The sequence below is a fragment of the Ambystoma mexicanum genome, chromosome 5p (genome assembly GCF_040938575.1).
Source record: "Ambystoma mexicanum isolate Mex_15411 chromosome 5p, UKY_AmexF1_1, whole genome shotgun sequence".
Taxonomy (NCBI): Eukaryota; Metazoa; Chordata; class Amphibia; order Caudata; family Ambystomatidae; genus Ambystoma; species Ambystoma mexicanum.
In genome coordinates, this window is record NC_090930.1 from 303275783 (window position 1) to 303301454 (window position 25672).

Here is a 25672-nt window from a genome sequence, read left to right on the forward strand (position 1 = left end):
GGCCAAGGGTAAACATTGGACCCATTTCTTTTTAAGGGTCAAACATAATTTGGATATTTTTGCCTTGGGGAGGCCATTAGCCCACTCAACAATATTATTTGCTTGAGTATGATAAATTGATCACATATCCGATTCCAAATAGAGCTGTTATTTCTTTAAATAGCTTGTGGAAGTGGGTGCCATTGTATGCGCACTTCCCAGCGGGGAAACGCCCCTCGCACTAAATATTGTAACCGCTGATTTGCCGTCTAGATGTGCACATGGTCCAGCCTCAACCCAACGGGAGAAGGAGCAAACATTAAATATCGATGTGTGTTGCACCGTTCTCCCCTTTCAACAAAATCGATATGAAATTCTCAGAACGTCTGCTGGGGCATGGTAATATGCCTCGCAGCGTCCTCAATGTTTACCCAGTATTGTATGTCTGACAAATGGTAGTTAGAAACAAACACATTTGACAGTTCCTGCATATTAGGCACATACCAATCCTCCTGTAGGTCTGCAACGATATGATGCGAGGGGGTAGTGTAACTGTTCAAAGGCAATCATTGCCAACTCCTGAGGCATGACAGTCTTCCCTGTGATGACCTGCCTCCCTATGAGGTCAGCGGGAGATTGCTCACATTCCCTTTTTTGCCATAGCAACTTTTCTTCCCGAGGTACCTACCCCAGCAACTGTGAAATGCCTCTAGTGCTTCAATTAGAGCAAAGAGCTCTGCAGCCTGGGCAGAATAATGCATGAGTAATCTCTTTTGTACCAACACTTCATATTCTCCATTTACCAACCGAACAACTGCTGCACCAGTGTGCCTCTTACCAGTCTCCTGGTCAATCGTTGCTCAACAGTCAAATGAAAAATATTTCCCTGATAGTCAAGAGCACAGTCTCTTGCTTTTGGTATGTCACCATCCAGGCTTTCGATCAGCGCAAGTGATATGTTCAGTTATGAATGTGGCTGGGTTCACCGCCTTACACCAGACAATATGAATGGATGGACTGGACAGAATTTCTTCATACGCTCAAGACCGCTGTGTTGTCAATGTGGATTTGGACCTTTCTAGGATAGCAAATTACTGAGTGTTCTACATAGAACGTCGCTGAACATTCCATTGTGATGGTGGCAGACTTCTTAATGGCAAAGGCTGCTGCAGCCAAAGCCTGTTCACAAGGGAACAGTCACTGCATTACTGAGTCCAGCACACCACTGTATTATGACAAAGGTTTGTGGTCCGTAGAGATTTTGTTCGTCATGACAGCTGTCATCATTTGCCCATGAGAACAGAGAGAACTCTTGTGTATAGTCAGGTGTTGCTAGAACTGGGACAGAAGCAATGAGGTTTTTGGGCAGTTGCCGCTCGTACTCCCCTCCCCACCCAGGACTGCTCTGTGGTCCAGCTGCCCTTCTTGTGGTGTGGCTACTACGGACCCCTCCACTGATATTTTTGCACTAGTTTCACTTCCTCTGCTTGTACCCTCTGGGCGGTTTCCATTTCCTTCAACGGCTTACAATGGTCTACGATTATAGACTATATCTGCCCACCCCCCTGCTTCAATCCCCACGATCTTGTCGAGTGCCTTCTACGCCTCTTTGGGTATCCCTTTCTTGACCATGAAATAGAACAATTCAATTAACCAATCCCATGGTTCAGTTTCTGCCCTCCACATCTCTGCATTTGTAAGATATGCAGGGGCGGATACTCGTCATCCTTGATAGTACATTGTATGATTGACTGGAGATCTGTATATTCTGGGCAGGTGCACAGACCACAACCAGGCCCCCGATATTAAAATAGGCACCATCATAGCTATCATACCCTAGTTGCACCCCGGGATACCATGCTTAGTGCAAACATCCTCCGCCTGATCCCCCAATACTGCCACAAACAAGCTTTTCATCACCCCACAGCCAGGGTAATACCTGCAGTCTGCTTTTTTTAATGCAAAATCCACTTTCCAGCTCCAGCTGTGAGGGACGTTAGTGCTTTCATCAAATTATTCCTGTCCATTTGTGGCCATGGTACATATGGTGCCCTCCCTGGTCTTTTGCACAACAGTGAAAAATGTGGTCCCACCGTCGGCACCTTCTTATTCACCTACTTTCCCTTCACGACTACCATGCGCCCACGGTGGTTCCTCAATCTAGGCCCCATAAGCTCTCCACACGGGGCGATATCACAGTTGGGACCCCTTCATCCCGCAGCCCATCCACTGTGTCCAAGTCCTCCTCCCCTACTCCCACATTGTCGTCCAACTGCACAGACCCATAATCCAAACTCCCTTCCCGCGGCTTACCCCTACTTTCCTTCTCAATATGCACATCCCTGATCGCTGTGCTGTCGATTCGGAACAAAATGTCCCCCGCTCTCCACTCATCTAGCCCTCAATGGGGGCTTGCTGCCTATTCAACTTCAATCTCGCCAACTCATCCTCTTTTGACGCTTCTTCTGGCTCTTTCTGTGGTTTTGCTCTAGGTGCAACTGTTCTTGAGCTTGTGCGGCTGCAAACACTATGTGGTTTGGGAGGTTCTGGGACACAGTAGAGGTGGTGGGCAACAGGACAAAAGGTGGGATTTGTGTATCCTGACAGTGCACGTGTGGCACAGCACCCAAATGGGGAAAGCTGTACTTGTGGCTAATGTTGCCGGGGGTTCCTGGACAGCGGGGGTGGTGGGCGTAGATGGGGTGTGAGGTGATCTGCCTGCTGTGTTCGCAGGGGCCTTTTTCTAAATCCTCTACCATCTTCCATTGTAAAAAATGCGTAAAGTCACAAACCCAAGTATTGGCTTTTAAATCAAAGGTAGTCAATGTATTTGCGTAGCAGTTGTAATACACCTTAGATTGCTGTAGTTTTCATTATTATAAGGAAGGCCAATTGTGGCAGCAATGGAAGGTGTATTACAACCGCTATGCAAATGGACTTTTTTTTTTCAACCTTGGATTCAAGAAAACAATACTTACATTCACGATACTATGCATTTCATTACAATGGCTGAAAGAAATCCTTTACTCACTTGAAAACAATGTTTACGATAGAGTCTTTACACATCAATCCACATGACTTAGGCATAGAATCAATACAGTGTTTTCTCTTTAATGAAAGAAATCTAGGAACATGTAAAGAATTCATTATAATTTTGTTACAGTTCATTGCAGAGAATTCGTACTTCAGCACAAAGACAAATTCTACCTCCAAACTTCTGGCACGTCAATGGGGGCAATTACGGCACCAACATATGCCAATTGCTTTATGCATACATTTGAAAAAGACCATGTGTTAGACCACCCTGTCTGGCACAAGTACCCAGTATTCTGGGTATTATACATAGACAACATTCAGAATTTGGAAAGGAACCAAAGAAAATCTTGAAGGGTTCCTCCTGTACCTTAATACCATAGACAAAAGAATACAGTTCACAAGTGAAACATCAGCTAAAATAATCAATTTGCTAGATGTAGAAATAACAGCAACCGAAGACAAGTATCACACCAACATTTTTCACAAAGAAACTGACAGAAATGATGTATTACATCACCCCACCTTCCATCAACCTAGTTTACTTAGGAATTTACTGTACAGTCAAATGTTACGTATGAAGCGGATAGTGAGTAGACCTGAACACTGGCAATCAGATCTCATTAATAGAAAGAACATTTCTTCCTGAGGCTACAAACCAGAGAATGTCAGTGCATCAATGGATCGATGGATCGATTAATGGCTGTTAAGCAGCATGACTCTCTTCCAAAACAATCTAGAAGTAAACAAACGCCAGAACTGGTATAGGTTGCAAAATATTCCATACAAAGCAGAGCAATCACAAGTAGAACATTTGTTCCATGAATTTACTACCTTTGCTTACCAACATAGTGCTAATATTAAAGATAGATTGGTAAAAACGGGACCATCCAAAGAACTACTCTGAACCAAAATAACTGGAACTTTTCCCTGCCCACACTGCAGGTTTGTAACAAAGGGTAATGTCATACATCACTCGAGATCGGGAGAAAAAAAATTAAGCTACAATGCTTTGCCACTTGTGATCCTAAAAATGCAATTTATGCGATAAAATGCCCAAGTGGAATGTATTATGTTGGCCAATCATCAAGATAATGCAAAGCAAGATAGAATGAGCACAGATCGTGCATCCGAGCGCACAATTTGGATTCTGCAGCAGCGAGATGTTGGACAGACAAAAGACAAGACCTCTCCCAGATTCACTGTCAAGTGGTTGAAGTTGTGAAAGAGAGGAAAACATGAATTTTACCATGTAGATTAGACCAACGAGACTTATTGGATAGAACGACTGGACTCCCTGACCACAAATAGGATGAATGAAGAAGTGAACTAGCAAGGTTTTCTTTAAAAAAAAAAACAAATTAGAGTGTGGGGACCATCAACATTCTCCCAAGCATGAAAATTTTCATTGCAATTTTTATCTCTGTTTCATCATTAAATACAAGATTAGTATATATGATTTTAGTGTTAAATCAGTGCTTAATGACTGACAACTACGTGCATGTTTGAAATTCAAATAGGATCACTAAACTGGCTAAAATGTATGCAACAAAAATGTATGCAACAATATTGTAATGTATGGCTTTCAAAATATGTATGTTTCTTTGGAATGTAGCTAATTGTGCAATTATGATCACACTATTTTGTATCTTAATGCAGGATGCTTTATGAGCACATTAGAAGCTACACACTGACACCATCTGTGTCCAACGGGTTCTGTACATATTAGCAAGTTCTGCATTCTAGATTACAGATGGGTTTCTATCAATATCAGTAGACGCTCGTAATTGAAATTTTAACGATAACAAACTTTATATCTTAGAAATGACATTACGTATTATTTACATAGTAAACATCCTTCCAAAAGCGTGCGACATCACCACGTTACTGACGTCACACGCCATGATGCCGTTGCATGGATGGCCTCAAGCTGACTCACCAAAATATAAACAGGTAAGCAGAGCGGCAATCCTGCCGCTCACGCACACCTTTGACGAGTAGTTGTGCATACCGACATGGTACGTTCGAAATAGGGGAGATAATGGTTTATAATGCTACATCATGGAAACGGCACAAAATATTTTTCACTACATTCAGACAGAACAAACACAGGCGACTGAAACAGTGATTTCTATGAAGGCCTTACAATTTGAGAACTAAGCAGCCCTTTTTGCATCTAATTTTTTTTCACAGTTTTATTAGAAAAAGTTCATCAAGGTACCATATTACTGAAAACCCAATTCTGTTTGAGATGTGATTACACTTCAGAGGTTTCTTTTTTCATTGTGTTGATTTTGGTGATGAAATATAGGTGTTCAAGCCCCGAAGATGGGCACATTTGCCTGAAATGCATTGGCTTTATTGACCCTTATTAATCTGTGTACACAAATGCCCGTTTCTTAATTAGATGCAAGAACCCAATTACTAATGGAATTTGATCAAATGAAAGCATCCACCATAGAAAATTGCAGCTAAGATTTAGCAACATGCGACTAGGGGTTGCTCTCATATAAAACAGGTGTAACAGCCTTCAGTCACGAACACTACACTCCCAATAAAGAAAGTGTTGGGATGCAAGTCCAATGTCCCAAACGTGACAGAAATTACAAGTTAAGGAAATCCATGTAACATAAGTCATGAACCACATAGCGGGCCAGTCACCTTATTAATTCACATGACATATAGGGCTCATGTACAAGTAGCATGAGGAGACACATGGCATTTCCTAGAGTGCAAATAATAGCCAGACAACTATATTAGACAGTCAGAGAAATAGTAGGGAACAAATATAAATTCATATTGGCATGATGATATGAAGCAAATGCCCATAGAGACGAAGCACTTTACAGTAGTTAGTAGAAAGCTAGGCCACAGAGAAACGTTCGCATTTTCAGTGGTTGAACACAGCTCATTCCGGCTTATCCCAGGCAGGGCAAAGGCCAGACTCCATGAGGTAAGATACTAAAGCTGCACAGTGATTGGCTGGTAGCAAAAAGGTTCAAGTGTTGTACAAGTGAAAACATGACAAATAACGTTCTTACCCATTACTTTGAAAACTAACAAAACGAAGGCCAAAGCCTAGTGAGAATGTGGTAATGTGCAGAGACAGTATCAGGCAAAAGACACATGATGCCCCCTATCGGAAGACATCCACCTAGGAGTGGAGTTACGAGTACCAAGCAACATGGATATTTCAACTAAGAACATTAAGAAATAGGTATTTTATTACCATAAAAGCAAGGAGAGGCTAGATCAATGTAAGAAATATAATGGGGAATAAGTTAAATGTTACGATACTTCGTCAAAACAAAATAGGTTTATAAGTTTAGATTTGATCATGGTCTCGAAGTCAAGAGCTAAAAAGTATGCCCTATGAAGTCGCGAAGCACCATCATGGGAAAGGGAAGGAAAAGTACGAGCTGAAACATGTTTCCAATGAGAAGTCGAAATATTAACTGTCAGTTGAACAGTCACAAGTTTGAGAACAGACAGATGGTGCCAACCCTCGAGTCCCAAGAGAACTAGAAGTATATTTTTTGTTGCATACTGTCTACACCTCACAAAGTGATGGCTCAATTAAGGTGAGAGAAACCCACCCAGGAACACTCGAGGTGGGTCAGTCAATGAAAAACTGAGTTGTATGTTGCAAAATGTTAAGGGGCCGATTCATGGAACAAACGTGCGCTGAAAATCTATGCGCAAGCGCGAAAAAAAACAGGCGCACGCGTGCGATTTGTAAGAGGATTCAATTCAACACTACAGCTAAGTCAACGCCTAGTCTAGAATACTGAATGAAAACCCTTATTGATATACCTTTATGTCCAGTTCATGCGTTCTGGATGACTACCCCTATATAACACCCCTCTCTTGGAATCCTCCTGACCCCACTGAGCCAAGAAGTAGTTCTGTTTTGCAAGTTAAAAGGTTTATTTGAGACTTTAAACAATATAGATATATATATCACACTTTATAATGAATTAATAATTGAATATCACACTTAATCTGATATGATAAAGATTAACAAGGGAGAATCTGGCACCAACACGCTTCTCTATAATCAATAAGGAGTTGACATGAAATGGATAAGGTAGCACACAGGTGAATAGGAACAAAAGAAGAAGGTGGTACAGAATGCTTTATGTAAGCTCAGGTGGATGCAATATTCAATGAATGCAGTACAGAAAATACTCAATATGATTTCAACCAAACAATGTAATCACTTTTCTCTGGCTATTCACTCCCCCCCTCTTTATGCAATGCAAGGAAATGGGAGGAAAGCACACAGTTCTCAGAAATGCAATCAATGTAATTCAGTTCAATCCCCCCCAAGCACGCTTAAAGAAAACAGATAGGAGTTTTGAAAACACAGGCCCAAATGCTTTTATATGTGCTAGCAATGGATGAGAAATATGCTGGAAATGCTTTTAATTCCCTTTCAGAGGTTCAGGGTGAGTGGTATCTAGTTAATATTAGTCCAGGCTCACTCTTGCAATGATTCAGGAATCATTAGCAGGTTAAACGAATTTCTGGCAAATGGAAGGCAAGCAGCTTCTGTTTTCACACGTGGAGAAATTTGCAAATCGCGGCAAAATTCGCGAATGCGTGTTCCGCGATTGCGGTAAAACTATAAGGGGTAGGAATGTGGTTCTTGGTGCGATTAAAAGCTAAGATTCTCAGCTTTCAGATGAAAGTTACTGCAAGTCTCTAGCACAAACGGTCGTGGAGATATGAGCGATTAAATAAAGGTCGTTTTTCAGATTTGAAATTTTAAAAGCTCAAAAAGACAAGTGCAGCTTGCAACTAGAAAATGACAAGTGACAGCTATGCAAATGACAGGTGACAGTTAGGAGACAGTTCTACTTAGATTAAGCTAGATTGAATTATATTATTTTAACTAGGAGATTGGTTCTGCACAGTTTTCTAGGTACTCACACTATATTCTTGAGTGAAATGGGCCTCGCCGTGGATCTGATCAGGTTTTAGACGGGACTCTGGTCTCTGCACTTCACAGTGATCTGGGTCTGCTCTCTCTCTGGATTCTGAAGATTGAGGGATTTAAAGTCTGGATCTTTCTGCACAGCTTTCTCTGGAGATTGATGGAGGTAAAGTATGGATTTTCCCGGCAGAGCTTCCAGCTGCAAATGGATTTGAAGGTCCCTATCTGTCCTGTCTCTCTGCTTTTATGTGTTTTTAAAATGGGTGTGTATGCAGCATCACTAGACCCTACCTCTCTCTCAGCTTCTAATTGGTCAAACTTCCATTTCTCACTTGATTGGGGGAGCTAAGTTGTGTCAGAGTGATGTCATTTTATGGCTTGCAGAGAGGACACTCCCCAGTCAAATTGCACACATTCTATATTTGATAACAAAAGACATATTTGCACAGGTAAACATTGGTTTAAAATTACATGCACACATCACATATCACAGGAGATATACCCTGTCCAAACTTTGCTCTTCCTGGGGGCTTGCATTCAGAAATGGCACATATTTCACTTTTTAACTGATTTTGCAATTCCGGACATTGACCCAAATTTACACATATGTGCGCAAGGAGTATGGACATTAGTTGATGAAGTGTCAGATTTTTCACATGCACACATTTTGAGTAATATCCTCTTTTCCGCTAAAACCCCCCTAAACATGCCACCGGTTCTAAAAACCTCTTAAAATGTGGGCAGAAAAATCACAAGAATTATGGTGTCATTTATACAATTTTCACATGTCCGCTCTATGAGTTATTCATCTTTTTCTAAAACCATATTCTGGCTATAGAGGTGTGTCTTTTCATGTCACATGGTACAGAAACCAGTCTTTCCAGTTTCTGGCAAGCTCAGAGACCCTGCCCCTCCCAGCTTCTGCCAAGAGGAAGCTCCATTTACGACTCCCGCCAATAAAACATTTGCCTGAGTCAGGACAGGGCTTTGTTCAATTTCAGGGAAGTGTCATATGCCTTTTGGTGTGAGCAGCAAAAGGGCAGCTAGGCCTGGGAACACAGCTGTGACTCAAGTTTCACTCCTGATGGGGGTAGTTGCCAGGCAGAATTCAGTTCCTTAAGCCAAGTTTCAGATAAAATGTCACTTTTTGTTCCCCAGTTTAAGTCAAGACAATTTTTTTACATATGCAGCTAGAATGCTGATTCTAAGTTTAAAACTATGACATTTAAACAATTGCAACCTCTGTGACACTCAGAAGTAGGTCACTCAGTCAATTTGAACATTTAGATTTGTAGTGTCTTTGTCCAAATTTACTTAAACTGCTGAAATCCACAGCTCAGACAGTCTTGTTATAAACCTTCAAGTCACTTCAGAATATAATTTTACATTGGATTCACCTCTCAGTAAGTCTTTCTTTGGCATGTTTTGGGTTCATCTATTCAGTTTTCTACAAAAAAGTAAAATCTGGTGGTTTTAAAACGCCGGCTTTTGGATAGTGGTGAGTACTGGTACTACACCCCTTTTTGGGATTTAAGAAAATGAATTCTCCACAGTTATGGGTTTGCTTTTGGCAATCAGCATTGCCATTCCCAATGGTTTCAGACTACTGTGTGGGTAGTCCAATGGTGGTTTTAGGCAGTTTCCTTCTGTGCCCATAACATCGGCAAAAATGAGTGGCAGCCTATTCTTCATGCATTTCCCTGTGCATTTTCTGGGAAGCTCTGGCCATCATGATGTTTTCCATGTCAGTACTGCACAGTTTTGAGGTAGGGCTCGGATGCATGGGTAAATACATCCCACAGATTCATGGAAGTCCCTGCGCGTGTCTTCCTCGGGATGTGCGCCAAACCCGTACATGGCGCACACGCCACTGAAACATCCCGAATGGCGTGCGCGACGCGCACAGTGAAAGCGCACAACCTCGGCGCACACACCAAAAAGGGGGCGGAACAGGGGGCGTAACGCGCGGAATGGGGAACCACGCGCGAAAATAAGGGCGTAACTGGGATGTACTGCTGGGAAGCAGACGGAACGCCCACACGCACGCGAACCACGCGTATTCATGGAATCGAATAGGGCAAGGCCGCGCACGGCCAAAGACACGCACAGGCCTAAACACCTCCGCCACACGAAGGCAGGCGGTAGCGTCCTTGCACATCACAAAAGCGCCAGTATACAGCAATGATGAATGTCCCATACTGCTATTGTGCCTGGGGTTTGTGTGAAGTTTCACGTGATCGGGCCTGGGGGAGCGGGCTACGTTTATCACGGGGGTTCGCATGAAGTTTTTCACGCCATCGGGCCTGGGGGAGCGGGCTACCACTCACCGTCTGCCTTGCGTGTAGAAGAACGCGTAGCCAACACCCGCTGTGAAGTAATAGCGTGTGAACCCCAACGGCTGGAAAACACATGCACCACACCCCACGAAAAGCACGTACAGAGCAATGTAAAGGCACGTGGGATCTACAAGCCCTGCCAGGGAAACGCCCGTGCGGGAAACGTCACAGACGCGCTTACGCACTAAGGGCCTTTGGTCCAATGAAATCGCGTATGCGTGCTGACACGCTAAGGGCCTTTCCTCGATTTACATGCAGACGTGCAAGATTTTCACGTGCCAAATCACTCCGTATCAAGCTGGCCACGCGTAAGCACACGGAAGACCACGCTCCTGCCCAAAAGGCCGAATTACTGCCCCCCCGAGCAGCCTCCCACGAGCCATCTGCTGCTGCCTGCCTGCTGCCACTGTGCCCTGCCATTTGGTGCCGGCACATCAGCCATCTGCAGGGGTCCATTTGCTGTGTCCACCCCTGCTGGAACAGAAGACTCCTGACTGGGATACCATCCCAGCCCCAGGACCCGTTGCCCACCCACTCCTGCCTCTGGGGTTGCCATGTTGGGCACTGAAACATCTGGCACCACTGGCAACCCCCGGCCAGAGAGGCAGAGGGGCACCAGCTTCACTGCCACCGAAGTTGGTGTCCTGGTGGAGCAAGTCCTGGGGCAGTATGATGCCCTCTTTGGAAGTAAGCGCGCCAACAAGGAAGGACGGACTCGGATCTGGACGGACATTGTGACTGCCATCAACGCGGAGGGGGTGGCAGTCCGCGACTACCAACATGTCAAGAAGCGCTGGGATGACTGCAGGTCCAGGACCCTCTTGAAGGCCCGGCGCCTCGTGGAGGGGGGCCGGGACCGCATGAGTACCATCCAGATGAGGGTCCTGGAACGCGTAGGCCCAGCGCTCCACGCCCAGATCCTTGAGAGGCAGACCCGTCTGGAGTTGAGCGGTAAGTGGCCAAGCATTGCTGTGTGAGACAGGGCATGTCGCAGTGTGCTGGTTGTCTGATACTTGCCTGTATGTTTGACATAGGCCATGTATGCATGTGTGTGTGTGTGCAGGGGCGTCATGCATGCGAGACCAGTAATGTGTGAACCACACGGTTGGTGCATGTGTTCAAATGCAACATGGGTTGCCCTATGCGGAATGGCCACATGAAAGCATGCCAGTCTCTGTTCCTGGACATCGGTGGGGGTGATGGATGGGTGCTGATGCCATGTACATGTATGCTGTCCATGTCTGTGTCTGACCTGCATGTCTGTGACTTGTGAATGCCAGGGATGCACGACACGTCTGTCGCAATGTTCAGGTTCACTGATGCAGCCTAGTCATCCTTGTATCCACTGTGTCTGTGGTGTACAAGGCCAGATGGATGAAACTAGGGTGAAGTGTGTGCATGTGATAGGCATGGCCCATGATGCATGTGAGTTCCAAAACATTGTATGTTTCAAGAATCCCTTGGACATGTATGCTAGTGTCCATAGCATGCATCATGCCTGTTACCGCATGTGTTTTACCTGCACTGAGCTATGTGTTGTGGAGGGACATGATGGAAGTGATCTTTGACAGTGCCACTCATCTGCTATTGCTTCCTCTCTAGGGGACCATTGTACAGTACCTTGATGATTGTGTTCTATGTCTCCCTCTACACAGCGCCACATGAAGAAGAGGGCGGAGACGGCTCTGTGGAGCAAAGCGGCGGGGATGCCCCCACGGCTGCAGCGGAAGGGGTGGGTGAGCCCCCACAGGGGCTTGCAACGGCGGAAGACGGGGTGGAGCCATCCAGGTTGGTGGTTTTCACAGAGGAGAAGGCCGCTACTGAGGCGCACATGGGGCCTGGTGGGGGCATCCCTGCTGGTGCAAGTGTTGCAGTCCAGGGGCAGGGGCAGGAGGCAGCACAGGTCGCTGTGGAGGGGCCTGTGCATGTCACTGTCCCTGACACTGACTGCACCACCATGCACAAGCAGGGATGCCCCATCCCAGGCCCGTCCGCAGGTAGGAGGGGGGGTGTCCATGTCATCTGACTCCTCTCCACCTGCGGACGAGGGGACCCCTGGCCGTATGGAGAAGGTCCTGATTGGTGTTGCGTTGCGCACAGGTGCAATTCGTGATGAGGTGTGTGCTTCCCGGGAGGAGCGTGCACGTCATCACGGAGAGCACCGTGCCGACGTGGCCCAGTTGGGATCGGCCATGGTCGGGGGTTTCCTACATGTGTCGGCCAATCTGGCGACCCTCTCCTCCTCTGTGGAGACTATGCACCAGTCGTTCTCCATGCCGTCTTCCGGCCCAGATGCCACCAGGGCCCCCTGTGGACCTGCCCCGACCAGTGCAGCCGGCTCGGTGGGGATCCCATCCCTGCCACAGTCGGGAGTCGGAGGTCCAGCAGGGGTGGACACACCAGCAACTGGACCACAGCAGATGGAGGATGTGGCGGCATCATCGGGCAGGGCACGTGCATGACGGCGTTGGTGGATTCCATCAGCCTGGATGCCGTCGTGCTGGCACAGGCAGTTGCGTCGGAGGCAGCGGCAGGCTCGACGTGGGAGGCATCATGGCTCGGGGCCATCAACATCAGGGGTGCAGGCATCGGCCGGAGAACCCTGGAATGGGAGTGGCTTCCGTGTGGGAGCAGTTGGGCCAGCAGATAGGTGCGGAGCGGCAGCGGGTAGAGGAGGAACAGCTCACAATGGTCAGGGCGGAGAACTCCATGCGGAGGGCGCTGAGGCGGGCTGAGTGCCTCGAGGGTCTTCGCAGGGAGTTGGAGCTGGACACTACTTTATCCCTGCGAGACCTCGGGGCCAGGGAACATGCCCGCCTCCAAGCCATTGAACAGGAGTTCGATGATGCCCTGGCCCATGACAACATCCTGCCCATGTAAATAGTTATGTAGTTAGTGTTAGGTTTCCTTTGTTTTTGCATTTTCTTTGGACCTTTTGGACAATGGGCCACATTTTTGTATATAGTTATTTTTTATTAGGTTTCATTTCCTTTTGTTGGGATCATGGACCCTGGCTTGTTCACCTGTACATAGTTCACTGTTGGATTTTCTTTTCTTTTTACAATTTACCCATGGAGCAATGGCTTTCAATTATAATTTCCCATTGGATTTTCGTTTGTGGACTGTGACTTTGGACTCCATTCCTTTGGATTCTGATTTTGCATTTTTTCACGGACATGCTTCTTTTTACATTCCCATTTCTGTTAGTTTATTTTTGATTCAATTCATGTTTCCTTTAATACATATGTTTTGATCAAACTTCAATGTGTAGTATCATCTCATTGGTTTCATGCATATCATGATATGGGTTTTGAGATTCACTGACACCCATTGGGTGTATGTGAGGGACATGTGTTCGTTTCCAAACTTGCAATTGGTGTTCTATCATGTTATTGCCATTTCTAAGTGGGTGGATGCAATACTCGGGTGGGTGTTTTGCATTTGGAGGCTGACCATAGGGACCAGGGATCTAGATTGTGATGACATGTTGGCTGGGGAACATGAGTTGGACATGAGTGGGGGCCTGCTGGCAGGTGCCCCACAGTGTTGGGGGGTGGGGGTGCAGGGGAACATGAGTTGGACATGAGTGGGGACCTGGTGGATGGTGCCCCTGACTGCTGGGGGTTGAGGGTGCTGGGATACATGCATTGTTGATCAGTAGTGCAAGGTGACATGTGGCTTGGCTGGGGGGCATGCCCATGGTGGATGGGCTGCCTGCGGGACATGAGCAGGGGTGCAGGGTAGTCCCCCGTGGTGTGGGCTGCCTGCAGGGGGTTTGGAGGTTGTAGAGCGAACACCTGGGAGGACCCACACGGCCAATTCACGTGTAGTACTCCCCGGAAGCCCTGAAATACACGTACCCTGCTCGCACGGGGCCAATCGCGTGTGGAACTTCCCGCGCACCCCTGAAATACATGTACCCTGCTCGCACGGGGCCAATCGCGTGTGGAACTTCCCGCGCACCCCTGAAATGCATGTACCCAGCTGAAATGACGTGAGGTACTTCCCGCGCACCCCAGTGATGCACGTAGCCCGCTTGCCGTGCTGGTACAGGGTTAGCGCAGCCCTTTGCGCTGGATTGGGGATTTTGATGGCTTTTCCCTGCGCGAGAGGCGTTCTTGGGGGCGTAACTGGCGCTGCTGCAGGGTCGCTGCGCCACTGTGCGCCACGGCTGGTTTTGGTAGCTGGAATCCATGAATACGCTGTGCGTGGAAATGGATTTTAGCGCACGTGGCTGGCACAGGGATTCGCACGTGCACACTGTGCGCCAGCCGCGTGCGCCACTTGTGCACTGAATTCTATGAATTACCCCCTAAATGTCTAATAGAACTGGAGAGGCTAGATAACCCCACGATTAGATAATTATCAAGAGGAAGTCATTAGCATGGTCATGAGGAATAGGACAGGCCAATGGGGCTAGGTATTGTACAGAATTCCCTATGGAACAGCAGCCCCTGTCCAATGAGGGAATGTGAAGGTACATGTACCTAGAAACAATGTATGAAACAGGACATTGCTCCTCACTTTATAAGCTGCCATTTAATGATGCAATGTTCAATGATTTTTGGATTGTTCCCAGCCAAGGCTGCATTCAATAAACGTTTGTTTTTCCTGCTTCTTGTGTACTTCTATTGGCTCATTGGATTTTTGTACGTCTCTGTTTTGGGCTTACCTTACAAAAAGGTATAGCATGGATCTCAGTAGATCGTGCTTTCCTCACATAGAACAGAAATATTTGAGTCTGAACAATGCAAGATTACCACATTTGGAACAGATAAATTGTGGGTCACAACAGAAGAAGTTCCACTTGCATAGAGAAATAACTGCATGGGATGGAGCACCCTCACACTGAAGAGGGCACCGCTACAGCAGTGCAAGCTGCACTCATAACCTGAACATCATAGGCTTCAGCAGTGCAAATTAGCATCACAAAGAACATGCCCAGCACGTGCCTCACCGAAACAGCAGTGGGTGAACCATCCACAAAAAACAAACAGTTAATTGCATCAGCAGTGCAAGATCCTCAAAGGTAGAACAAATAACGTAGATAGCGACTAGTCCAAATACACAGACTAACCCACACAGACTAACCCAAATCAGAAAGGCTTTGCATAGTAGGAATTCCATAAACCATATTTAGAAGCAATTCAGCCATAGCAACACAATGTACCAATTCCCAGCCACTCCACAGCGGGTTTACTTCCTATAACATGTTACAGAAGGGGATGTTAATATAATACAGAGCAATAAGTCACTCAATATGCACTTCGTTATTTCTCTCACGGTCTGGTCATTTGATCTCTATTTTATTTTTGAAGACACAAAAACCTAGCCAATTATACAGTGAGGAAAACATGAATTGTATTGTGCGTTTTGAGATTAGATAGCAGAATTGTCTTGACGTTTAATGAAAGTCCTCATTTCCTAGAACTAGTACCACCTAATGGCATGCAAATGTTATGATATACCAGTGCAGAGGTGTAAGGACTTAATGCTAAATTCTATATCTAATCTCATGGTCACATTATGGCTGGATAGAGTTAATTCTTTTTCATTTCTATAGCACTTTTGCCAAAGCACTGTACTTAGAACATATTTACATACAAATTATCACCCAAACAAAGTCGGTACTCATTTATCTACCTCGGAAGGATGAAAGGCTGAGTTGGCATTGCCCGGATTCGAACATGCAACCCACAGATCGCAGCAGCAAACGCTCAACCGGCTGAGCTATCTTACCGGCTAATATACTTCAGAGGTCAGTAAACTGACTGACTATCGACTAAGGTATAATAATCACAGTGCCTAGAAGTGGATGAAACATGCATGAAGTGCTACATAAAAACATCACCTACCTACCTGGATTATCACTACAGGGACAGGTTTTGCAGAGTTTCTATTTCAGTTACAAATGTAACCGTTCATTTGTGAATAGCACTTGCATTTCCTGGAGAGTCAGACTTTTTTAAATTGTAGTCTTGAAGATTTAACAAAAATAATAACCTGTGAACCCTATGATTGGTGTAATGATAATCACTCACATTTGAGCAAGGACAATATTTATTATCTTCGCATTTATAGCAGCGCACAAAGCCCAATGGCATCTAGGTGCTAGTAACAATGGATAAAGTAAGTAAGGTATGTTACAGGGAATACAGCAGGCGGCTGCAGGTCAAGTCAGGTATGTTATAGGCAAGCTGAAATAAATAGAGCATAAGGCTGCAAAACAAATTCGGTATGTTACAGGCAGGTTATGTTATATATGCAGCGCAAGGCTGCAGGTCAAGTCGGGTATGTTACAGGCAGGTTCAAATACAGCTGCAGGTACAGAACGGCTGCCAGCCGCCGCATACAATGGACAATTTGCGACGTTACAAATTAGGGATTCTTGAAAGAAAAAAAAAAAGTAAAGTGAGAAACACAACATACCGGATCCGGCACGGGGTAGTGGCAGGACACAGCAGGCACATACAGGGATCAATTTAGCATTGACAATGCTGCCACTAACACATTTATAGTAATGTACCCCAATGACTGAAAGTTATGGTTGATTGAATGCAAACTACACAAAATGTCATTACCCCGATGCACAGTTCGTTCCACGTAGATCCCTTTATTCCATTTGAATACAGTATTGTATACAATGTATACTATATTCAAATGCTTTTCAATATGTAATAAAGGGATCTACTTGGTACCAATTGCACATCAGGGTTATAAAATTGTGTAGGTTGTAATGTAAGGTCGTTACAGGGGAAGGGCTTCATAACCAGTGCTGCACAATATTGATTAAGCTTGCTACACAGGAAAAATAGTGCAAGGTGGGTGTAATAGAAGAACCTGTTTTTTCTCTTTACTTTAATAGATGTAAACTAGAGCTTGCATACCCATTATTTTTTTATAATGAGAGTTTAAATTAAGAGTACAAATGATTTTCCTCTGCAAGAGTGTAAAAAGTATGCAACAGGCAACCAAAACATTTTTTTTTATCTTGAAAATAAATAAGCCCTATCAGGGACAAAATAGTTATTTCGCAACTATGTCTGGTTTCAGATAATGTATTACTTTTGTGGAAAACACACCATATATATGTTTCTTGATGATAAATGTACATAGCACAGGAACTTTGAAAAAAGTTTCATTCTGATTTGCTTTCACTGAAAAAAAGCATAATTAGTTACAAAAGATAATTCTCAATTATAACTCAGTTTTGCATACTATTAATTATATGATCCTGAAATGCTAGGAAAATAAATATGCACAATGCTTCTGTTTACTCCACGAGTATCTAGATACACAGCAGAAGCTGAACAGAAGGAAACTATTCATTCAATCACTATGTGCATATTCTTTCTGAAAGGTTTCAGAGAAGAAAAAAAAAAAGTTCGATTCAGACTTTTCTCCATGGCCTGCCACTAAAGCAATGTAGGCAAAAATCAAAAGCAGCGTTCTGGTTTCTGTCAAGCAACAACATTTGCACTGCCCCCTGCACTAAAATTGTGCATAAACGATACGCAGGAAAAGAATAAAAATGTCATAATTGCAGGATTTTAATGCGTAAAAAAGACATGGTACGACACTCATCTGGAGGCCTGGGTCTTGGTCCTGCTACCAAATTGAGCTGCCCACTCCAAAACTGAAAGGTCACAGTCACTCTGTGCCCGAAACTTTAAAAGATGGCACAAGCTAATCAAAATAGTCATGTTGCTTGCTTTCGATTATTGAACCTGGATTCTTAAATTCCAATGTCTACATCGCAACTTGATCCAAATTGGGTTATTCGGGGCAAATATTCTTAAATTAGTGGTAGTCCAACAGAATATATTTTATCCACCTCCGTACAATTCCAACCCTCTTTTGCACTCTTCACCGCGGCCTGGGAACGTGTGGGTGAAAACGCAGTGCTGAAGATCAAAGACCAAATGAGTTTCGAAGCCGCGGTAGCCGTAAGAAGCTGTGTTGCATGAAGCATTATGGAACTAGCGTGCATGCCAACATGTCCCATTCCATTGGGAAGATTCCAGTCCTGGAGTTCACTTTTATAAACCCACTATTAAAAGTGCAACAATGCACCATTAAAAAAACCATGACTGAACTAGTATCTACTAAGGGACGGGTTGCCATGTATGAGCTGAAAGCCAGGGCATGATGATGATGATGATGCAATGCAGCGGAGCAGCACGAGGCTTGGGTACAGACTAAAACCGCAGGGATTATGACATTGCGCCCAAGTAAGTGAAGTCTGCGTGTAGAGCTTGCGTCCTCCACCTTCCCAGTAGAGATTAATATAACGTGGAAACGTCGTTATTAGAGTCAACGTCGCCCTCTTCGCCCCACCCGACTCAGGTTGAACCCATACGCGGGGATACATAATGATGGTAGCAACGAGGAAATGATGCATTATTTCAATTATACACAAAAATGACGCTCTTACTGTCTTAAATCCGGAAGGGGTCCGGCTGCGTTCAGCGACGCCTTATCGTACTTCTCCATTACGATGGGACTACGGACCTCAGACATACAAAGCACTTTATGCTGTGGCCTTCCCTGGTCTGGAATTAGGCAAGAATCAGATAGGTCATATGATTTCAAGGACACGTGACAAGACTGACACAGACAGTTCTCATTGGAGAAACGGACCGAGCAACGAATCAATCTATCACGTGACAACGTCACACACGTCACTTTTCCGTAGTGTAGCCATGTCCGTGTAAACGCAGGGAAGGATTTTAAAGTATGAGAATTGTAAAATCCCAAAATGTGAATTTAGTGAAAGAATGTCTCGTTTTTTTAAACTCGTTTTCTAATCATAGCCATTTCTGGTTAGGTGGTATCCACTTTAAATCTTGAAAACGGTGCTATTCCAAGATGGCTGCCAGGTTCTGTACGTAGACCTGCAGATACTGTAAGAACTGCTAATTCATACGGATGCATGCATACTGCAATCCACAAAGCACATCTTTCCTCTTATTTTACCGGAGAAACCCATCCAGTTCCTGTTGGTTTGCTTTTAATTCTGGAACGTGTAGTGTTGTCTTGCATTTCAAATGTATTAAAACTACAAGCCCCATAATTCCAAGAAAAAAACAGCACTACATTGTTGTAGGACCCCGTCACCTGCTCCCCCTGCCCCGCCTATGTGTGGTAGGCTTGGACCCCAGAGACATAAAACACAGAGATACTGATATCTGGTCTGGTGTAAAGTCACTTTTTGCTATGTGTCAGAAAATCCTATCCTGCTGACTGAGCATGCGTGTGCATGTTCAGTCATTACTTAATGGGATAGGATTTATTGACACCATGAATGTGGTGTGCCTGTCTTTTTAGGGTCCCAGGGGTGCAGTTCATTTAACTTTATGTGAGCTAGGATGACTGAAATAAAAGCATAGCTCTCAACTCACACGCTTTTGGCGGGTGTCACCCGCCTTGTAAAGAGTGGACTCACCCGCCAAGCCTCCTGCAGGCCCATTCATTTCAATGGGCCTCTCACCCGCCAAAAACAAAATCGGGTGTTTTCACCCGCTTTTGCGACTCAAATGGTTGAGAGCTATGATAAAAGAACAAAGAGAAGTCGTGTCACAAGCTACTTCAAAAGGGACAGAAAGAGCACGACCCAGCGGACGGAAAGAACAAGCCCCCATCGGACACTATCATGCGTTTTTGTTCTATAAACTCCCAGGATTGTAGCATAGCTCTCACTGTTGCAAAGGCGGGTGAAATCACCCGATTTTGTTTTTGGCGGGTGAGACGCCCATTGGAATTAATGGGCGTGCAGGAGGCTTGGCGGATGAGTCAGCCCTTTACAGGGCGGGTGACACCCGCCAAAAGCGTGTGAGTTGAGAGCTGTGATTGTAATAATCACTAAATGCGGTGCCATTGTAACCTCCTCCCCCACACTGAATGTTTTCAGCGTTGCATGTTATTGTACATTTCTTTTCACAGCACACATTGCTGGGTCTGCCTCCTGCTGCACTGGCTAATGTGCACGCTGGTGGGAGCAGACTGGGATCTTTAGTTTAGAGAGAGCTGACACGGGTTAGAGGGAGGGGGCTCAGGTGGGTAAAGACACACGAGGGAGGCATGCAGCAGGCGCAGATTGCTCTCACATTATTAAGCATCCAAAATTAAAAGTAAGTAATGTCAAAAGGCTTTAAATCTCTTGTTTTGTTTCACTTCGTTTGGGACAGCAAGTAGTACGGCTGATGTATGTTTTGATGATCGTTCATTAAAAAACCCTCATGCTCTTTGGTGCTTTGGGGGAATATATCTGCCTGGCTGGGAACTGTTTTTATTTAATCATCCATCCCTCATTATTAGGCCGCTGACAGGCTGCTAGCTTTTCGAAAGGACCCTCGCCCCCTGTACAGCCCGAAGGGACATGTGGCATTCAAATGATGCTGAACAAGTGATGTTGCCCCGTTAAACTTTAACACCTGTCTCTAGGTGGTAACTGGCTGCCGAGCAGCTGACTGTATGATATGATATTAGTAAAGTGAATCTTTGCTGCTTAAAATAAATGTCACATTTATTTATTATTAGAAATACTCCACCCTCCAATGACGACGTCCAAACCAGGTCAGCAAATAGTCAAGGGGAGGTTTCAGATAACTCACTTTTGTAATCTGCACAGGGTATGCATGACTCCAGCAGAGCTACATACAGTTAAAGGAATGGTTCGGTCAAAAATGTTTATTGTCCCTACGGGTCGGCCATATATTTTTAAGCCTAAGTCGCCCGATTTTAGAAACATTTCCTATGGACCTTACCCGAGTTTTCGTCCATTAAACGCACGTGAAAACAGGCATCAGGGCGCCGCCATTTTGATGTTAATCCTACAACTTGCCCCATTGCCCTGGCTGACCTGCTTTTGCGGCACTAAATCATATCCCCCGCCCCTGAGTCTGACATTATCAAAACATTCATATTCCCCGCCTCTCTCCGTGACGTTACTGTGCTGCGTAGGCAAACGCGCCCAGTCGTTTTCTACGCGACTTCACAAAGAACCCGGAAACCAACACAGATCATCTCACAACACAGCGCGCCACAATTCGGAATATGAAACTACTTTCAAATCAAACAGCAACACGGTACATTTGGTAAAGTACATTTATTTAACATTAAATGTTTATAGAATATTCAGCAATTGGCATATTAAATCAGAATGTGATTTGTTTTCTTTTCCCTCTATCCGCAAATCCTGTTCCGTTTTATCGTGAGTCACGCGCTGTTCCTTTATGGTACACAGGGTGTTGGTTTTCGTTAAAAGAAGCACTTTGGTCGCATGCTGAACCGCAAGGCTGTTCCATCAACTAGGCACTAGGCCAGCGTAAAGGTTGATATGTTGCTTCTAGCCGCTAGTACCGCGTAAGGGCATATGGGCCCTTGGCGATCGTCCCATAAGATCGTCAAAGTGGTACAGTTGTTTACGATAAGCTGCAGCTGGCGGTTGAAAAACCATCTGCCGGGGTCTGAAACTGGTGGCAGTAGCAGTAGGGTAGGATATACCTGTTTTGAAAACATAAAAATGATAATTAGTCTCGCCAGCTGATCTTTATTAATATTATTCATTTTATTTATTACGGCCGATCTGAAACTATTTGCTTGCAAGGATGGTGCAATGGAGTATGTTCAGCTCTAAAATCAATGCGAAAACTAACAAAATAAATTGAGGTTAACACACAATGAGAAACAACTGTTTGTCTACATGCGTTTGGAATGTGGACCTGCCTGCCCATGTGGCCGGTACAAAGACGATCCCACAAACGTTTTACTTGCTCTTCATTCATTCGTTCATCCATTCATTAATTCTTCATTCCGGTATAAAAGCGTCTAAAGAGTTACTTACATTATATTTGCAATTTCCATTGTGTCTCTGCGTAATGCAGTCCGTAAATCCCACAGTGCTTTTGACAATGATTTTTCATATACTGAACTAACATGAAACTCAGTCTAGTTTCAGAATTTTCTGCCTTATCGTCTCTTACGTTATTGCACCCCTCCTTCAAATGAAGTCCTTTCGGCATGGTCCCTGTCTCTCAAGGTCAAAAAACAATAGAACCTTATACTGCCAGTGCGGGTTGTGGGCCTCTTCAGGCCGCCAGCTGAAAATCAAAGCCGCTGACCTTCACTCTAAATGAGCATACATTCTTACTTTGAAACATCCTGTGTAAAGCCATCTTTGAGAACTTGAATTTTCAAATCCATCTATGTACTAGGCCTCTATGTGCAAATGCGAAGTGGCTTCTCTCCCATCTGCAACGGCTCGCTTGGTGCGTTCTGAAGCCCCCAATTTTGTCCTCGTTTTCCGCGAGCTTTGCAGCCCTAGAGAACCATAACTATGCAGACATTGGGCCTCATTATGACCCTGGCGGTAAGTGAAAAATGATGCCAGTAAAGGATTACCGGCATCGCTTACCGCTAGTTCCGATTATGATCTGAGTAAGTGCAATTAGCGGCACCGTAGTTAACGGTGCCGCTAACAGCACCAAGGGCGCGGGTACGCGACCCCCCATGCCCGAAATAGCGGCATGGCACAAATTGGGGAACATCATGAGTCAAGCAGGGATGCTCTTAATGCCCTTGCGAAGGCCGTAAAGTACCTTACCGCCATGGTGCAAATACCGCCATCGCGGACCAACCGTAAATGGCCATGTGCAGTGTTCCCAGCTGCCACAGGTGCACACAATCAGCACAGGTGGAGGCAATACAGACTCTCCAAGTACAAAAAGAGCACACCCCACCCCTTCCCACACCCAGTCACACACCACAATGATTCCAATAGGACTAGCAATGTTGGGGCTGTAGGACCTGATTGCAATGCAAGTGCTAAAACAACAACAACAACAACAGGCAGCACAGAGGAGACGCAGGAGGAGAAGGAGGGCAAGGCAGGGCCAGCAAGCCCCACCAGCACAGCCAATGCCACCACGCAGGCAGCCCCCAATCCCACGCATCAGAGCCAGTCCATTCAACCTCACCGCTGAGCAGATCCACACCTTGTACCGTGTGGACCGGGACACCATCACCACCATCGTGGACATGATACACAACGACATCGTCAGCATGATTGAAACACCCACCACCCCCCCTACTGAAGGTAGTGTCCGTGCTCCACTTCCTGGCCACAGGCACCTACCAGCACACAGTGGGGCACTTGCATGCCATTTCACAACCATTATTCTCACGTACGCTGATCCAAGTGCTCGATGCCCTCCTCAAGCACACAGACGACCACATTTCCTTACCCCAGTCTGCCCAGGAGATCGCAAACACCAAAGTGGGTTTCCATGCACTCGCCAGCATACCTGGTTGCATTGGTGCCATCGACTGCACCCATGTGGAATTGGTGGTCCCACATGCCATTGAGGTAGCGTACCGCAACCGTAAGCTATTCCACTCAATCAACGTGCAAATGGTATGTGACTCCAACAGGATCACACATTGTTGTACCCGATTCCCCGGATCAACCCATAATGCAATGGTCCTGCGTAACTCCACAATACCACGCTACATGGAGTGACATGCAGGGCCAAGATCCTGGCTACTCGGTGAGTCTCATGTCATGGCCATGGAAATGTGAAGTGGGTAGGTGATTTACGTACCAATGCATACTTTACCTGGCTGAAAGGGGGGGGAGATGCATACTTTACCTGGCTGAAAGGGGGGGAGAGATGCATACTTTACCTGGCTGAAAGGGGGGGGAGATGCATACTTTACCTGGCTGAAGGGGGGGGAGATGCATACTTTACCTGGCTGAAAGGGGGGGGAGATGCATACTTTACCTGGCTGAAAGGGGGGGGGAGATGCATACTTTACCTGGCTGTGAGTACCATAGGCAATGGAGCCAGCTCATACCCTGAAGCAGCCCAAACTTTAGATGACACCTGAACACATAATGCCCGATGTAAGCAGCCCTACCATGTGAATGAAGGTGTGTCCAAACCATGACACAACCATCTGCAAGTGCACTGTACTGAATCGGACCGCATCCACCTCAAAGAAATGCACCTAGATGCAATGACTTCAGCCAATACAGGGCACCAAACACCATCAACTGAAAGGCCAGTCCCCCATAACTGCGCACAAAGGAGGCACATGACGGACATAAACATCAATACACCACTACACAGACACAGAGGCCAAAATAAATTGCATAACAACATTTGTAGTGCTCAGTGAGGTCATCATGAGGCTGACAGCAATGTTGCCATGATGAGAGCATTGATATCACTGGACATCTGCCAGATCACCAAAACAACCGCTATGGACTAACACAGTGGATGGGCACTCACAAGGCACTGGATCCCCCTGCATACACTGGTTGATGGCCTGCAAAACAGTCCATGAGAGGAATACACATATACCGGTCACATAGTGTGACTCCATTCGTGCATGTAAATGTGGTACAAAGTAAGAGATAAATGCATGCCATGCTGGCACGTCATGATTTGAAGTTTGATGTCATGACTGACACATACATTGTTGCCCACATACAGGTGATGCAGGCTATCCCTTGAAGAGGTGGCTCCTTACCCCAGTCCGGAACCCACAGAACCAGCACGAGGAGGACTATAATTGTGCACATACACGAACCCGTGTGGTGATTGAGCAGACATTTGGCCTGTTGAAGGCACGGTTTCGCTGCCTCAGCAGGTCTGGTGGGGCACTCCTGTACCGACATGAGAAGGTGGCGAAGATCGTCATGGCATGTGTAATGCTACACAATATGTGCATCAGACGAAATGTGCCCCTGCCCCCTGACGCTGAACTACAACCACCTGACAATGAAGATGAGGAGGGTGCAGATGGGGTAGCACCTCAGGGAGGAGGCGATGCACAGGAGGGACATTCCATGCGTCAAACTCTCATTAACCAATGCTTCTAGCACACACGGATGGTGTGTGTCACATGGAGATGGCACTTGGGGCACTGTGTGTGTCTGGGACATGCACACTGTGGGCTGTTCACCAATAGAGCACACATACGCAATGAGCAATGTCCACACATGTGATTTCTGCACAAGCAAAATGTGTATTGAAAAAGTGATTTAAATTAACACAACCACTCCCCCCTCCCCCTCAACTCCCCAACACACCCACTCCCCCCTCCTCCCTCAACTCCCCAACACACCCCCTGCCCCCTCAACTCCCCAACACACCCACTCCCCCTTCCCCCCTCAACTCTCCAACACACCCACTCCCTCCTCCCCCCTCAACTCCCCGCAAAAGTGAGTGGATGCCTGTTGTGACATGCATAATGTGTGATTGTTCCACTGGGCGGCCTCTATTGGCAGCCCCCTCTGCCGGCCCCCGGGGCACCCCTGCCTGAACTTCGCAGGTTCCTGCCCGATCTGCAAACGGGGCTGCTTGGGATCGAACTGGCAGCAGAG

General features: G+C 45.8%; 1 protein-coding gene across 1 annotated transcript in view; it reads right to left on the bottom strand.

The window, feature by feature from the left end:
• VMA21 (vacuolar ATPase assembly factor VMA21) overlaps positions 1 to 18888 on the bottom strand; it is a 158301-nt gene extending 139413 nt beyond the window's left edge. Inside the window, exon 1 of the mRNA XM_069612737.1 lies at positions 18719 to 18888. Coding sequence (XP_069468838.1) covers positions 18719 to 18804 — 86 coding nt within the window. The 5' untranslated portion in view covers positions 18805 to 18888. The remainder of the gene's footprint in view (positions 1 to 18718) is intronic.
• Positions 18889 to 25672: the final 6784 nt, after the last annotated feature.